General features: G+C 44.7%; 1 protein-coding gene across 4 annotated transcripts in view; it reads right to left on the reverse strand.

Annotated features, from left to right (window-relative positions):
* Window positions 1-9,103, reverse strand: part of EML4 (EMAP like 4) — a 115,302-nt gene extending 106,199 nt beyond the window's left edge. For all 4 annotated transcript variants that reach the window (XM_075267063.1, XM_075267062.1, XM_075267059.1 and 1 more), the window contains exon 1: window positions 8,929-9,103. In XM_075267063.1, the coding sequence (XP_075123164.1) occupies window positions 8,929-9,058 (130 nt within the window). In that variant the 5' untranslated portion in view covers window positions 9,059-9,103. The remainder of the gene's footprint in view (window positions 1-8,928) is intronic.
* Window positions 9,104-17,425: the final 8,322 nt, after the last annotated feature.

Raw genomic sequence — 17,425 nt, forward strand, 5'->3', positions numbered from 1 at the left:
TAGAGGCTGCAGCACAAGCTGATCTGTGCGGGGGCCCGGGTTTCAAACCGACCATCTCAGATCACATAGTTATGACTTATCCAGCGTATAGGATCATTTGGGACTGGAAACCCCCTCAGGCCAGAAGTGCAGACATGTTTGGTACCAGTGATGACATCAGCAGTGACATCACCGACAACATATGACCAATGAGGCCAGCGACTGAGCACAGACGTCACCTGAGCCCTGCACTTCTGGACTGAGCAAGGTGAGGAGGAAACCGAAGAGAGTATCATTCCTTTTTTTTTATTTTATTTTACCCCACCTTCAATTTTGTAAGGATCTCAGAATACCCCTTTAAATATCCAGAACTGGAGGACAAATTGCACCAAGGAAACCAATCTCCTACACAAACCAGGCCTGGTTTCTAAATCTACACCCTACACCCTGTCCTGCAGGATCTGTAACAAGCCGGAACCCAAAAACGTAAAGAAACCGATCGAAAACAATGGCCGTCTGTCCGTCAGGTCTGAACCTGGTCCAGTCTACGTTCTATGAAGCCTATGCCGCCATGAATTCAATGTAACGCGGCCAATTCTGGGTTTTTATAGAATGGCACAGACAGACAATGAGAGGACAAAGCCCCCCCAAGACCCTTCCCATTCTCCAGATCTCATTTCACGGACAAGACCGACCTGGTTGTTCTTTTTCTGTTTAATGGACGTTATGAATTAAAGGGGATGTAAGAAATTAGAAACACGTGACTTTTTCTTTTTAAGAAATGGCGCCACCTTTGTCTATAGGCAGTGCCTGGTATTACAGTTCAACCGCATTTGCTTAAAAAGCAGACACAGCCCCCGGAGAAGACGGACGATGGTTCTTACTGCAAGAAAAGATCTCAGTGTCCGAACCATAGACATTAAGGAATAGGATGAGGAATCGGGAATGAATGTAAAATTAGCAAAATGTCCCGTTTTACAATTTTTTCCCTATCAGTCTGTCTTTGTAGTATGGGAGGAAATCCATGCAAACACGGGGAGAACATACAAACTCCTTGCAGATGTTGTCCCTGGCGGGATTCGAACCCAGGACTCCAGCGCTGCAAGGCTACAGTGCTAACCACTGAGCCACCGTGTTTTTATGCCACAGTTCGGTATAATAAAACATAATAGCACCCGCACCAAGTTGTAGCTGGGCGTATACCTATATATATAGCGGGGAACGTCACTTCATAATTCATTATTACTGCAGGATTTGATGATGATGCTCTAGGTGAAGGTGCGCCATCTGCTGGCACAACCATTAAATGCAGTAGCTCTAATGTAGAAACCTAATCTCAGGATCTTTCAGGTACTGTATATTTATATGTACATTAACCCCACATTAGGAATATGACCACAGGTACAAGATTTAGGCCACGGATTTTGCATTAAACAAGTTGCCAATAACTGCAGACTTTGCAGGTTATGTTTTGCAATGGGTGATGCCTGCAGTATTAACATTAATGGAGGTGCTGCAGATTTAAAGGGATTATCCACTTTTGAAGACTATGGCTACACGGCCACATTTGCTGCGACAGACATCACCTGATCAAAGATGGCTGTGTCACCTTGCAACATGCCATCAAGTCCTTAGGATAGGCCATTAATACTAGATCTGCTGCAGGCGTCTGACACATAGGACCTAGGCAGATGAGCCGCTTCAGGACATTGCAGCTTCTAAAGACATTTACACATCAGGCGTCACAGTGCTCACAAAGTGTAGGAACTGCAGCGCCATCCTATAATCTTTAATGGGGTCCTATATTTAATGTCCTATAATCTTTAATGGGGTAGTGCTGCAGTACGGCTCAAGCGTGCAAACATTACCAGAAGCTGCAATGTCCCAGAGCACTGATCTGGAGGGGTCCAGGGTATCGGACCCTCACAGATCTAATATTGATGGTCTATAGTGCATGACTATCAGAAAGTAAATAACCCCCTTTAAAGCCCACCCCGCAGACGATTTGTTATAGTCTCGCTTACTTGCCGCTCCTGTAATACACTACAGATTGTTTCACCCGAATCCAGATGGAAAATCTGCAGAGTATCTGCCACATGTGGAAGTGTAATCTGGTACCAATAGGGATAAGGTGAGCCTTGTAGGGTTCGCACTATCTGTTCCTTGTAAAATACTACAGATGGTTTCTGTCAAAAAATATATAAAATAAAAAAGGCCCCGAAGAATATCAGACTATTATAAGAAAGAACTTGTAGCTGAGTTTTCATTTATACACTGGGACATTACAGTTATAGAGGGTTTCGGGCACTTTCTCGTTGCCTGGAACGGAGGAGGGACCTGAAAGGGGTTTTCCAGGATTATTCATGGATTACCTATCCTAAGGGCAGGTCATCACTTGAAGAAACTGAAGATCAGCCGGGGTCAGACATCTGGTGCTTGTGGTCTCTGTATAGAACAGCCATGCTTGGGATCATCGCTCAGCCCCATTCACTTGAGTGGGACTGACAAACATGTGACCTGTGAAGCAGAAGTGGTGCTGATGCAAACAACTGATCTGCAGGGGTCCCTGGTGCACAACCTCTGCTGATCATCAATTGATGTCCTATTCCAAGTACGGGTTATCAAGTAAAACTCCTTGCACAGAACCCGGGCACGCTCACCGCTGCACAGAACCCGGGCACGCTCACCGCTGCACAGAACCCGGGCACGCTCACCGCTGCACAGAACCCGGGCACGCTCACCGCTGCACAGAACCCGGGCACGCTCACCGCTGCACAGAACCCGGGCACGCTCACCGCTGCACAGAACCCGGGCACGCTCACCGCTGCACAGAACCCGGGCACGCTCACCGCTGCACAGAACCCGGGCACGCTCACCGCTGCACAGAACCCGGGCACGCTCACCGCTGCACAGAACCCGGGCACGCTCACCGCTGCACAGAACCCGGGCACGCTCACCGCTGCACAGAACCCGGGCATGCTCTGATCTCAAAATCTCCTTCTTCGGCCTCATGTGCATGGAAGACGCACGGAGAACTTGGAAGATGCCTATAACAATCTAGAAGACACGGCTAAGGTGATGTGCAGGTAGCCGCACCAAGACCCTGATCCGAGCTGACAGCTGCACTTACAATTGCTCCGAGCGGAGATAGAGATATATATTATACATATACATAGGCAGGAATCATTACTTTTTCATTCTGCAGCCCACTTAGTCCTGTACTAGTTATATAAGGCCTCGGAGAGACTCGCATCCAGATCCGCGCCCTTACAACTCCATTACTTAGAAACACAATAAATGGGGAAACCACATAAAGCATCGAGTAACCGGGCCGCGAAGAGAGCAACAAGATGTTAACATGACCGCTGACAGCTACAGACTCGGCGGCGGCTGACGCTACAGACAAAAGTCATTCTCTCATTCTGTATTTCTGACTTTTTTTTTTTGCACTCGGAGGGGTATTTCCTAGATCACAAGATATCCCAGCACTTTGCAATTGGTAGGTTTCGACCTCTGCAAGTCACAGCAATGGTGTAATTTTATTGCGGCCATTCAACTGTGCAAACAACTATGACCAGGTCGAATGCGGATGTGCTGCAATTCCCTGCAAAGTGGTTGACAGGTAACAGTATGATCACAAGTCAATATGGGCCAACAAATGCATTCATCAGGAGACCCGGACTCCAAGTATCATAGTGACTAGTAAGGAGTCCCTGCTATCATGTACAGGAAAGCAGATCTGCAGGGACTCCATTATAGATCACTATGAAGCAAGAGGGCATTGCATAATTTCCATTGAAATGCACTGTGCATGTAATGAAAAAAACATTCTCGGTTGCCTATTTTGGCAGAAACCCAGCAGAGCCCATTATAGTATATGGGGTCTGGACAAGTAACCACTTTTTATGCGGATAGCGTTTCCATTTTTCAGATACCCAGAGGATGCAAAACATGTGCTGTGGGTCGGGATCACGTCGACCAGGACAGTATCTCATCCTTGCCATCTGTATAGGTTCCCACTGAGGTATATAGTGGGCCATTGAGGTATTTAGCTGCCCATGTACTCCGGGTCGGCTCCAGGTCTTTATGGGCCCTTGGGTAACAAAGCCTCAGTGGGCCCCCTTGTGGAGAAAATCATGTGGAAAATAAATAAATTAAATAAAGACACTTGGGGGGGGGGGGGGTGACGGCAGCCAGGCATAACCCCCAACTTTTGAAGAACCAAAAGAGGGACAAAATGTGCTACGTGCGCTGCCGCAAATTTGGCTCCACCCACTTTTATGTTGACTCCACCCATTCCTGTTCATTTTTCATCTGCCCCCACACAGTATAATCCTCCTACAGTCAACAGTAAATTATATGTCCCCCCCTCCATCTCTCCCCCAGTTTCATATACACCCTTCATCTGCCCCCAGATTCATGCCCCTCCCTCCATCTCTGCCCCCAGATTCATGTCCCGCATTTCTGTCCGTTATCACATCGCGCCTACACAGCCACTAGCCGGATTGCCGGGGCAAAGCAAGGAGCTGAGCTATGACAGCTCCTTGCTTTAGTTGCATATGTATTCAACTCAGATCTGCGTCCTCCGGGACACACCTCCTGCCGACCGGGACCGCAGGACAGGACACCTAAATCGTGAATGTCCCGCGAAAATCGGGATGGTTGGGAGGTATGCATCAGCACAGAACTCTGCACCCCAGAGGCTCTGTGGGCCCCGGCACTTGCCCGACTATGCCGTTTGCTGACGCCGGCCCTGCGTGTACTTATCGGAGCCTTTTACAAGTAATAAGTAATGAAGGTCGGAGGATAGCGGAGTAAATGATGAGTCACTACAATTACTGGACCTGGAAATGACTGCGATGATCACTGAGGCCTTTGATGTTTACAAGCAGCTGAGATCAATATGTGAAGTAAGCTGGCGTCAGGTAATTGCTCCTTAGCGACCGATCCATAAAAACTGGCAGGGGCTCATCTATAATAATAGGATAAAATGCAAACACGACAACATGCAGAGCAATAATAACCAAAGCTTATATGTAGGGCTGCAACGAAGCACGTGTCTACCGATGACATCACCAGTGCTTCTATCTCTGATGGAAAGTCCGGGGTTGTGCTGCAAACACTTTATATAGAAAGTACTTTTCGGTAATTGCTGAACTCAAAAATCACTTTCTGGCAATGATGTAAATCAGGGAGTGGGTGCAGGTTTTTATACCCGCTAGGCCGGGTCCATATGGCCCACGGACAAGGAAGAGTCCTGCAATATTTGACCCCTCCTTTTGTAAACTGGAGCTGAACTCCACTTTCCTTCACTGCATCTCTTCCCTATTGGATCCCGTCCCAATTTTGGCAAAAGAAAAGAAAAGTGGCACCACCGGGATGTGGGTACCGCCTCCCCCCATTACGGAAACATTGCTGTCCAAAAAAAGAAAACGCAGGGTAGGTTCCCACAGGACTGAAATGCTGCAAATTGCACTTTTTTGTTGTTGCAGATTTTGTTGTGAACATGCTGCGGATCTGCTGCAGATTTCATCTTTTGCAATGCAAATCTAAACCACAGGTCAATTGCAAAACTAGGAGCTCATATGTGGGCTCTGGGGGTGGGGGGTCCCGTACCCTCCGCTAAAAATGTTTCTAAGGGATTGACCTTCCCACTACTGAGTGCAGATGCAGATCATAGCTGGAGTAAATGATAATAAATCTAGTGGGACCAATGACCCCAACCCCTGTGCACCCAACAACACTGCCCCCTTTTCAGGAAAGTGGTGAGGATGGAGTAAAAGGAAAAAAATAAAATTAAAAAAAAAAGTATAGTAGAAAAAACAAATTTGCACACAAAAATTGCAACTTTTTTTTTTTTTTTTTTTTTAGCCTTGAATGTCAGAAAACTGTAGAAATCTGCCCCAAAGTGCCAGCATGTGTCCACTTAACGCATTAAAAGTCATGTTAAGCCTGGCTGCATCCTGTGTACATATACAAAGGGTTAACTCCGCAGCGCCATCTTATCATAGAAGACAAGGAGACAGGATGAGGCTCCCCGTGAATACATCCCATGTGGACGCACTATAACATGTACAGCAGGGGGGAGGTGGGGACTCCTATGATCGGGGGCGCCCTTGAAATTTTACATTATTCCAGGGGACAGTCCCCGACCAGGTCTAAATAGGACCCAATTCACATCTGCATTCGGGTTTCTGAAACCTATGCGCATTAAAAAACAATTACCTGGGAAACCCACGGATGCCATAGACTATAATGGGGTCTGTGCGGGTTCCGCAGGACTTTTCTCTGCATTTTTCAAGGCCTGAATGCAGACGTGACCGGGCCTCAGCCAATACCACGCAGCCTGTACCGTCCACCTGGTATATAGGTACCGTATATACATTAGATGCTGCAAAAAACACCAATACACAGTGACAGCACTGCCAGGAAGAACAGCAGAGACCCCCCTACAACCATGACTGCCAGGAAGCACAATACAAGCTCTTATACCGCCATACAAGTGTCTTCAGATGCTGCACATGTGACCAATATCCATTACATAGGCTGCGTCTTCCCGCAGACCCTCCCCCACCCCCATCATGGAGGCTTTGCAGTAACTTCCTGTTATAGACAGTGACATCTGCATCACTCAGCAGTGATTATGGGGAACCGGGGGAAGGGAATACCCTATGGACCTAGAATAGGTAAACAATAAAGTGATGCCCCCCAGAGGATACATGCAGCATTACTATCACCTTACATTACAGCTAGATGTATCCTTAGGCTTTGTTCACACTGCTGTCATACACGTGAATGATCGCGCTGATTTATAAACACAGTCTGTCAAGTTTCCAAAAGCAACAGCAGGCGCGAGAATGGAAAGGTAAAACGCCAATGTGATCAGCACCGTATACAGTCAGCCCCCCCCCCCCCCATGCACATATGTAAATGAACATCCCCTTTAAGCCCGCTGCCGTACCCCCGCACACTTGGCATCTCTCTAGCTCGCGCCCTTGCCTTGCATCACCGGGGTATTGGGCACAAAGCCAACGACAAACAAAACAGAGTGTAGGGGCGCGAAACAGGAAAACGGGGCTGTGAAGTGATGGGAATGTGACAACGGGTGTATAGTATACAGAAGCAACAGGAAACGGAGATATACAATATACACCGCCAGTATAAATCACTGCTGACATCCGCTACACACTGCAGTGTACAGGACGGTATAGACTCAGAGCATGTATAGGCGGTATAATATATATATATACACAGTACTAGACACATACACACAGAGCAAATACATATACTATATACACTGCCAGTATAAATCACCGCTGACATCCGCTACACACTGCAGTGTACAGGACGGTATAGACTCAGAGCATGTATAGGCGGTATAATATATATATATATACACAGTACTAGACACATACACACAGAGCAAATACATATACTATATACACTGCCAGTATAAATCACCGCTGACATCCGCCATACACTGACAGTATAGACGCAGGGCACAGGGGCATGTATAGGCGGTATAATATATACACAGTACTAGACACATACACACAGTGCAAATATATATAATAGATATATAAACAATGTATACGAGTGTGTGAATGCATAATCTATACAAATAGAAACAGTGTATACACAAAAACATATATAACATTAGATGTCTATAAAGATCTACAAGTGTATTGTGCAGTAGTATAACTAGATATATATATATATATATATATATATATATATACACACACACAATAAAAACAATGTACATATTACACATACAGTATAGATATACTACAAACAATACACAGGCACTCATACCGTACACATGTAGAGAACATACATAATCTATAGTTACACTGTACATACACTAAAATACATAACACACTACATACATACTATACAGAAATACATACTATACCTACATTCAATACACACACTAGGCAGTACATATACACGCATACAGTACGCACACTATGCATAGTACACAGAAGATACAGTACATATACACACACACTATACATACATACACAGTACATGCACTATATACATATATACACTATATACAGTACACACACTATATACACTATATACATACACAGTACACTATATACAGTACACACTATGCATAGTACACAGAAGATACAGTACATATACACACACTATATACACTATATACAGTACACACACTATATACATACACAGTACATGCACTATATACATATATACACTATATACATACACTATATACAGTACACACTATGCATAGTACATAGTAGATACAGTACATATACACACACTATACATACATCTTACAGTACATACACTATATACATACACTATATACATATATACAGTACATACACTATATACATACACAGTACATGCACTATATACATACAGTACACACACTATATACATACACAGTACACTATATACAGTACATACACAGTACACTATATACAGTACATACACTATATAATACACACTATATACATATACATACACTACAAACACACAGTACAGACACTATATACATACACTATATACATACACAGTACACTATATACAGTACATACACTATATAATACACACTATATACATATACAATACATACACTACATACATACACAGTACAGACACTATATACATACACAGTACACTATATACAGTACATACACTATATAATACACACTATATACATATACAATACATACACTACATACATACACAGTACACACTACATACACAGTACACACCACATACACTATATACAGTACACACACTATATACATATACACTATATACATATATACAGTACACACACACCAGGGCCGCCTCCATCCTCTCTGCCCGTGTTCACACCAGGCTGCCGTCCGTCTTCCCTGACAGGTCACCTCCCCGCCGGCTGTCAGTGCAGGCACCTGTACACACTACACATGTAGCCGCACTCACCCAGGCTGCCGGTGAATCCGTCCATCTTGTGCGGGCTGGCCGTGCTGCGCGTGTGCTGTGGAGCTGCGGCAGCGGGCGGGCACGTAGCGGCGCCTTGCTGGCTGTGTGTGAGCGGGGAAGTCTCTCTCATTCAGTCCGCACACAGCGGGACACGTCTGGTATGGCCACTCCGTCCGCTCCGCGCCGTGCACACTGCAGGATAGGCGGCTGCTCCTCTTCCTCCTGCCGCTCCCGCCTCTGTCACTGCCGCCCCTCCCCCTCCTGCAGCAGCGCCGCCCACACCGACACGCCCACTCTCTCACTTTTTTTTTCTGTCATAACTTTATTGTGAGCGAATGTTCTGACATACATCCCTGATAAAGGAAGTCAATGGCCTTATAGTGAGACTGCACTGCGTATTGGGCAGAGCAAAACTGTCAGAGTTACCCATAGCAACCAATCACAGCACAGCTTTCATTTTGTATTCTGCATCTGAAAAATGAAAGCTGTAATGTGATTGGCTGCTATGGGCAACTAAGGCAGTTTTGCTTTGAGACTGTTTTAATAAATGCGCCAGTCTTCATATCTTATAGTCTGTGACATCATACAACCAAAGTCACTAGTGATGCCTGTGATTGGGGAAAGGAAGAGGGACATTAAACTGGGGCAGATGGAGGGGGACATTAAACTGTGGGGGCAAATGAAGAGGGACATTAAACTGGGGCAAATGGAGAGGGACAATAAACTGTGGGGGCAAATGAAGAGGGACATTAAACTGGGGTAAATGGAGGGGGACAGTAAACAGTGGAGGCAGATGATGGGGACATTAAACTGGGGTAAATGGAGGGGGACAATAAACTGTGGAGGCAGATGATGGGGACAATAAACAGGGGCAGATGGAGGGGGACAGTAAACTGTGGGGGTGGCTGAAGGGGGTCATTAAACTGTGACAACCCTAGAAGGATGACATTATAATGTGAGGTTGACTGTAGAGGCATTATACCGTGTGGGACCCAAGAGACCATTTCAGGTCATCCGATACAAATCCAAAATTGTTTGGTTACAATTTTGAATATTTGGGTCAAACCCTGCTCGTGCCAAAGCGTTTAACCCATCTCAAATCAGTACAAGGGGTGACTGTCATATGCGATGGTAACCCCCCACCACCACCACCCCCCCAGGTCATCACACGAGTAAATGGGGCAGGATTGAAGCCCTCACCACGAGGCCACCACACTCGAACCCGACTATCATTTGTTCCCAATCGACCCTGGATTCATACAGTTCCAGTTCTTAGCGGTCCAGGTTTCTCGATCACGATGTCTCAGCAAATGAAAGTGATGGTGACCTGCTGTCAATACCAGGACACGTAATGGGCACATGACAACAACTTTCCTTCTGCTAAGATCCTGGAAATGATCCAGAGTCAGGAGTGTGTAGTTGAGGCGCCACCTTTGTCTGGATAGTGGACAAAGAAACTGGAAGCTGCTTGTGTTTGTCTGGTCCATCCGAAGGCTGTTCATTGTGTTTGTGGCTGTTCCCATGCCCTCATGTAACTGCAGCGCCTAACAGCTTGCTTAGAAAATGGTGGACAACTCACTGGAAGGACATCTTGCATCTCTCTGAGTTTGATGATGTGCTGCCTCTCAAAGTCTTTCAACTGATCGAAATGTCTTCTAGTGCATCTTTGAGGCATGACTAGCAGTCATTGATCTCTCACCAGGAGGTACACTACCCAAAAGTAACCTGTGAGACCCTTTTTATATAGCAAAGGGAAGGAAGCAATTGTATGCCCTCTTAGGCCAAGACCTAGTGTATCAACAAACCACACCTATAATCATTTCCATGTCTGCCGCAGACATTACTGCATGCCAAGTTTTGCAATGATCCGCCACGTCTATCTGTGTGCATTACTTTTCTGTCTATCAGTTTACTTTAGACATTTTTTATAACACGAATAAGAATTATTGGATGAAAATGGGAACCATAATATGACAAAATTTGTGTTGCATTTCCTACATCAAATTCCCATAACATGAACCACAGTAGCGAGATGTCCATACCTGGGAGAAGAGCGCCATGTACTATCTGGGTAATGACGAAGCGTCTTCCTCCATCTCCGCAGCAAATCTGATTTAAATTGATGGCCCTCTCCTGACCCCGGCTAACAAGATTCAGAGCGAGCAATCTTCCTGCATCTCCTGAATATTCCCAGCACGCCTCACTATATTTAGCACTTCATTTCTCATTCAACTCATTCCGTACAATCGTCTCGTGACAGCGTAGCTCCAGTTATTCAGAATTACTGCAGATTTTACGTCCGGATTTGCTTCGGTGGATTACAGTGCCAAGTCGCTGGAGAAGTTGTTAAATCTCATCCCGTGGCAGAGGGTTTTTCTGTCGCAGATTTTTACTGAAGAGTTCATCTCCCTCCATGTAACACAAGCAGATTTTTGGTGTGGATTCACCACTGATTTGCAGAAAAATCAAGGCAATTTTTTTCTGGACTTACCATTAAAGGAGTTTTCCAACTGTTTGATCGGTGTGGGTCCACACTGATCAGCTATTTGAAAATGCCATATTGTTCAGAAGAGCATTGTGGTCTTCACTGCTTACCAAACATTGTATAGCGGTTGTGCTTTGGTATTGCAGTTCAGGCCATGTCACCAATAAACATCACTGGACTGTGAAGCGGAAGCTTGTCCAAGTGAAAACTGTTGATCAGCAAGGGTACCCGTAAATTATTTTAAAGAGAAAACCTATTTAACCCTTTCCCAAGTTACGGCGGATGCGGGGTATTTAAATATGGCGATCACTTAGGAGCTATGTATCTGCCATAGCCATCGGGTCTCCTCTGTATTATACAGCGGAGACCCGTCGCTTATGCCTTCAATCTGCCCACACTGAACATGGGTATTAAGCTTCGAAAGGCCTCAGTCAAACCTGACAACCACTCTTTGGAGGCAACGACAAGGATAGGAGATAACACTACTCAATCTCCATGTCACCTATTCAGCAGGGGCGTAGCTATAGGAGGTGCAGAGGTAGCAGTCGCTACTGGGCCCTGTTTCCTGAAGGGGCCTCAATGGTCCCTCTGTCACATAAAGAATACCACTATTCTGAATGGTACATGGTATGTAGGAGCCTTGTTACAGATTTTGCATGGGAGGCCAGAAGCTTCAATTTACCCCTCTGCTTTTCAGCAATCTAAGGGTCTACTTTCCCCACCCCAAATATTACCAAAATAAATATATCTATGAATGTAAAGTGCATGCCCATGGTCCAAATAGATCATCCATAGAGGTGCATGGAGTCTCACTACACATCTGTATACCTCTGATTTCATTTGAGAAATACATTATGCAGATACGCAGCTGCAAAACTGTTCAGAATCCAAGGGAGCCCAAAAGTCGGCCTCCCCCACACTAGGGCTGATCAAACTTCCTTAATCTCCTTTCTGATTTTCTTTGATGTCTGGCAATCTGTGCATTTTAGGTCTAATGCCCCTGCCCCCTGGTGCACCAACGTGAGAACATTTATGATGCATGAAAGTCAACTGTCAGAAAGGAGAAAATTAACCCCTTCATGGCAGTAGTAGGTCAGCTGCATATAGTCAAGGAAGAATTCAGTAGGGGAGGCTGTAGCACAAAAGGAGGCTGAATTACTTTGTGGGGGGTGCTGACAGTGGATGGAAATGATGGGAAGCTTGGGCGTCCATGTTGGGACCCTAAGATGTATGGACTGACGGCTGTGAAGATAAGTTTTGCAGGGGGCCCCAAGGTGAGGTTTTGCACCAGAGCCTATGAGCCTTTAGTAACTCCCCTGGAGACATATGAAGGTTTATACTGTTCCATTGGATGCCATATATACAAACCTGTTCACTGCTAATACCGCCATAGCACTGAGTTGCATGTATAAGCCCCCGCACATGGCTCTGCTGTAAGTATAAGACCTTGTGGTAAGTTTCTGAATGCAGCCTAGGAGAACTGCGACTTAAGGCTTCAGCTGTGATGGAAAGCATTCCACGCCGAAAATCATAACATGGAACATTGACTTACAAATTATGTCATTTGCCTGTCAGTATAACACAAATACTTCAATACGTAAATAATAATAATAATTATAATATTGCGAGACAGGCAGTTCTTGGCTTTAGGAAACAGGGAAACTGGATACATAAACATTATAAACCATATGGCAGAAATTAAAGAATGCAAAAAAAAGGAACCGCAAAAGAAAAAAAAAAAAAAAACAACAACACAGATGCCAGAGATGAAAGAGGAGAAAAGTTATACTGTGCGGTTAGGGGGAAGCGAATAGCAACATTCTGACTCAAACTATTAAACAGAAAGTTTCGACGTTTTCAATATTTGAGTTGTGAACCTTCCTTGGCATCGCGGTCCACGTCTCCAGACCAAACATTTGGATTCTCGCTTTATTGACCTTAGAAAAATGTGGGTTAAAGTTATAAAATAAAGACCTTTATAACACGGGCATTCTTCAGGAATTCTACATGAACGGCACGCTAGTAACATTGAACAGTCATTGTTCTCGGAGGAGAAGTGAGCGATATGTGTGATAGCCAAGCCAAGAGCGGGTTATGAAGAGTAGGGCATAAGTCATCTTACAGACCGGTTGGTTTACAGGGCGATTGGAGTTAAAGGAGAAGTGAACTAAAAACAGATCTGTGCTATAGTCCAGCAGTGTCGGACCGAGTCTCCTTGGGCTAATCGCCCAACAACTCAGCAAAAGACACCCAAATTTGAAGGGTACTATGATCTATTATAGTGTTAGAGCCTGGGCCCACCAGAAGATCCTTTGGCCAGTCTAACACTGTAGCCAAGTCCATGATGACAAAGGCTGGCCATACACATTAACTCAATTTTTTTCTGCCTGCCACATAGGAATAGCCTTAAGAAAGACTATTCTTCTCCTACTTTTAGATGTCTTCTCCATGCTGTCGTTCGGTATATAATCCAGTTTTTGTCAGTATGCAAATTAGTTCTCTCGCAGCACTGAGGGAGGTCCCCAGTGCTCAAACAGCACCGGGGGCGTCCCCAATGCTGCGAGAGAACTCTCCAGTGCCGCCTCCATCTTCATCAGGAACAGATCTTTGCGTCTTCTTCTGAAGGTGGCTTCAAACTTCTAGGCCTTGGGCAGCCAACTGCGCATGCCTTCCGGCCACAAGAAAATGGCCGCTTACATTATATGTATCCCAAAGTGGTATGATCTAAAAATACAGTTCATCATGCAAAAAAACAATTGAAATCAATGGGAGCCAGTCAGGTCTTTTTTCTGAGAGCTGTTTGTTCTGGCTCCCGGAAAAAGTAGCGAGATGCTCATTCTTCAGGCCGATTCACCTCGCGATTCAGCCTGAAGACACTCCTGACTAGGCCCATTCATTGTGCCTAATCCACAGCAGAGTGCGCGACTGAATGCCGGTGCAGTCGCGGTTACCAGTTTTTGGTCCGGACCCCTGAGGCGGCCTCCACCACAGGTTCTGGACCAAAAAACCCCATGTGAACGTACCCTTAGTTATTTCTCTAACTTTTAATACAGGCCAAATTCATCGATAAAGGGTTGTGCACACATTGATAGGCTACATTCACATGAGTACTTTGCTTTTTCTAAGGCCGAGTATGCACCCAAGGCTAACCTGTCTTCATGAAACCCTCAAAGACATGACTCGGCCTGTAAAATATACTTTTCTCTGATTTCTTGGATCATTCACAGGGATTGTTGTGTGACTAGATCCAATAAGGTCTATGGCTATGCTCTATGTGCTGGCTGGTAATACGAGGACTAGCACATGGGTGCTGAATCCTGTCATGTGAATAAGCTCTGACCCATCTCCTTTTTCTGGAAATTCAGATTTATTGGAAAAAATGTCTCGATAAATGTGAAATATCCTAAATCCTAGATAGATCTGCCCTTTGTTTTCGGCTATACAGGTCACCCCTTCGCAGCGTAGGTTTGGAAACTGTACATTTCCGATTTGTGATTCCTTCCAACCTCTGTCTATTTTTTTATTCTAATACCCATATAAAATATGGAAACGAGATACAACATCAAAGTGATAGCCTACAGGCCAGAAGCGAGAAATTCACAGGCCTCGGGCTACAGAAGAACACAGGAGCGCTGCCGCATAACTAAACTCTAACCACAAACTACGTATCATGTATATTCATGAGGTGCCGAACCTCATATATTAATAACGTACATTACAAAACGTATTAATGACACAAATGCTGGCGGAAAATCAAAAGACATTCCAAAATATCGGTGCACTTTAAGCACTTTTGGATCACCCAGTGGTGTAACTAGCGGGGTAGCAGCTGCCCTTAGGACCCGGGATATTAGGGGCCCGGCGACAGCCATTACCGCAGCGCTTTTTTTCTTTTCTTAATAGGCCATTACCAGCTCGAGTTACTCCAGACAGTAACGGGCCCTATTTACTTAATGATCCTGACAGCGGCCGGGATCGGTAAGGGATGCCGCGGGCCCCACAAACACTATTATTATACTCGGGGGTCTTTTCAGACCCACAAGTATAATGATCAGAGGTCCAGGAGAGGTAAGGGAACATAAAAAATAGTGTTACTTACCTCTCCGAGCAGGTTCGGGCCTACTTGTGTGACGTCCCTGACGTCACATGACTGGGGTCTGCGTCCCGAATTATGCGACGTCCCGGACGTCATTGAAGATGGCCGACACCACCAAAGAGTGCAGGCAGAGGTAAGCAGCAGTGTTTTTTATGTTGGTATCCCCCCTGGGTCTCTGATTATTATACTCTGGGGTCTGCAGGGGCCACTATGAGGTATAATACTGTGTATAGAGTCCACTATGGGTCATAATAGAGAGCGCGGGAATGCAGGAGGGGGGGTCGGTCAGGGTCTTCGGCGAGTGTCGGTTGGGGGGGGCCCATGTGAAAAGTTCGCCAAGGGGTCCCACCATTCCTAGTTATGCCACTGGGACCACCCATTGGGTTTTTATGTACAAAAGATAGTTGACTTCTACTGCAAGGAGTGACCGGTATGTCCAAGCAGATTTCATGCAGCTGCTGAAACGGGGAGCTGGAGCTTCCAGAGAGAAGGCAGGGACGGTTTATTACCTTTCCTGCCTTCCCGATCGCTGTGTATACAGTACTCAATGAGCGCTGTATACACAGCTATGGGCGCCGCCATGATGCAGTTGCACCTGGATCAGTGTGTGCTAGAAATGCTGGGTCCCAGGACCCAAATCAGCTCTATAGATTGGGTAGGAGGCTGTATTCCTGCAACTTGGCCTAAATGTACAAACCCCAGGGAATAAAGTGTGATCAGATGTCCCCAAAGGTCTATTATGGTCTTATGAGGACACAATGTGAAAAAAAAAATTAAAAAAGAAAAATAATAGAAAATAAAAAAATGATAACTAACATAATTTAAAAAAAACGTAACAGAGAATAGGAAATATTTTTTTAAAAAAAATTGTAGCACTGTGTGTTATTAAATTTAAAAAATTAAAGTGAAAAACAGCCGCGCTTTCCCTCCTTTTTTTTTTTTTTTTTTTTATATTTTCCTAGATAGTAAAAAAAATTAAAACCGCTTACAAAAATAAAGCCCTATGCGTCACCGAAAAGAGACAAAGAAATTAGTTGAATAACACAAATGTTACAGCCCTCAAAACCGCACATACAAAAAACCCGAAAATGTATCTGGTCCTGAACCACAAATTGGCTGGTACGGAAGTAAAGGATAGAACAGGATCCAAAATTTGTTAACAAAATTGTTCGAAAATGTAGGTACATGCAAAAACTAGATGAGGTTGCCCCCAAAAATCGTAGAAACAATTTTTTTTTTTCATTTGTTGAAAATGTAGGTACATCTTATAAGGGTAAAGTCAATATGGCTCCAATTACAGCTCCTACAGGGATCATCACTCTGCTTTCCCAGACACCTGAATGGCACATCTACTTAGCTATGCAGTCATGTCGTTCCATTGCCATTCTGGTACGAGTCGAGGAGATCCTTGACGGTGATTCCCTGGTAGGGTAAGTACCATTTATTACGAGATAAGCGTCCTCTGACGGAACGATCTTGTTTTACGTCGTGTAAAGCTCTCGCAACTTTTTGTACCGTTTTCTGCACATCTATCGCTCTATTCGCCCTTCACCCGATCTGCAGAAACTGCTTATTTTTGTCTGATCTCTACATTTTTTGGAGACGAGACAAAGGATTTAATATGAAATGAGGCCAAACCAGAAACCAATTCTGAAACTGCTAAGCATCATTTCTGCTAGAATTTCCATGGCTCTCACATGCATTCCATTCTTTTTCCAATTTTTTTTTTTTTTTTTGGAATATCTTAGAGAACGAGACGGGTCCAAGAACTATTTTGATTTAGCAGCAGAACAAAAACAAAATCTGCCATTGGCTGTCTATAGAGTGTTAGTAAACAACAATAGTGAAGGCAGTATAAAAACCTACAACAATGGTCTACCAAACTGTCGTGGGCAGTCAATGTTATATAACCAATG

This window comes from Leptodactylus fuscus, chromosome 3, assembly GCF_031893055.1.
Source record: "Leptodactylus fuscus isolate aLepFus1 chromosome 3, aLepFus1.hap2, whole genome shotgun sequence".
Lineage (NCBI taxonomy): Eukaryota > Metazoa > Chordata > Amphibia > Anura > Leptodactylidae > Leptodactylus > Leptodactylus fuscus.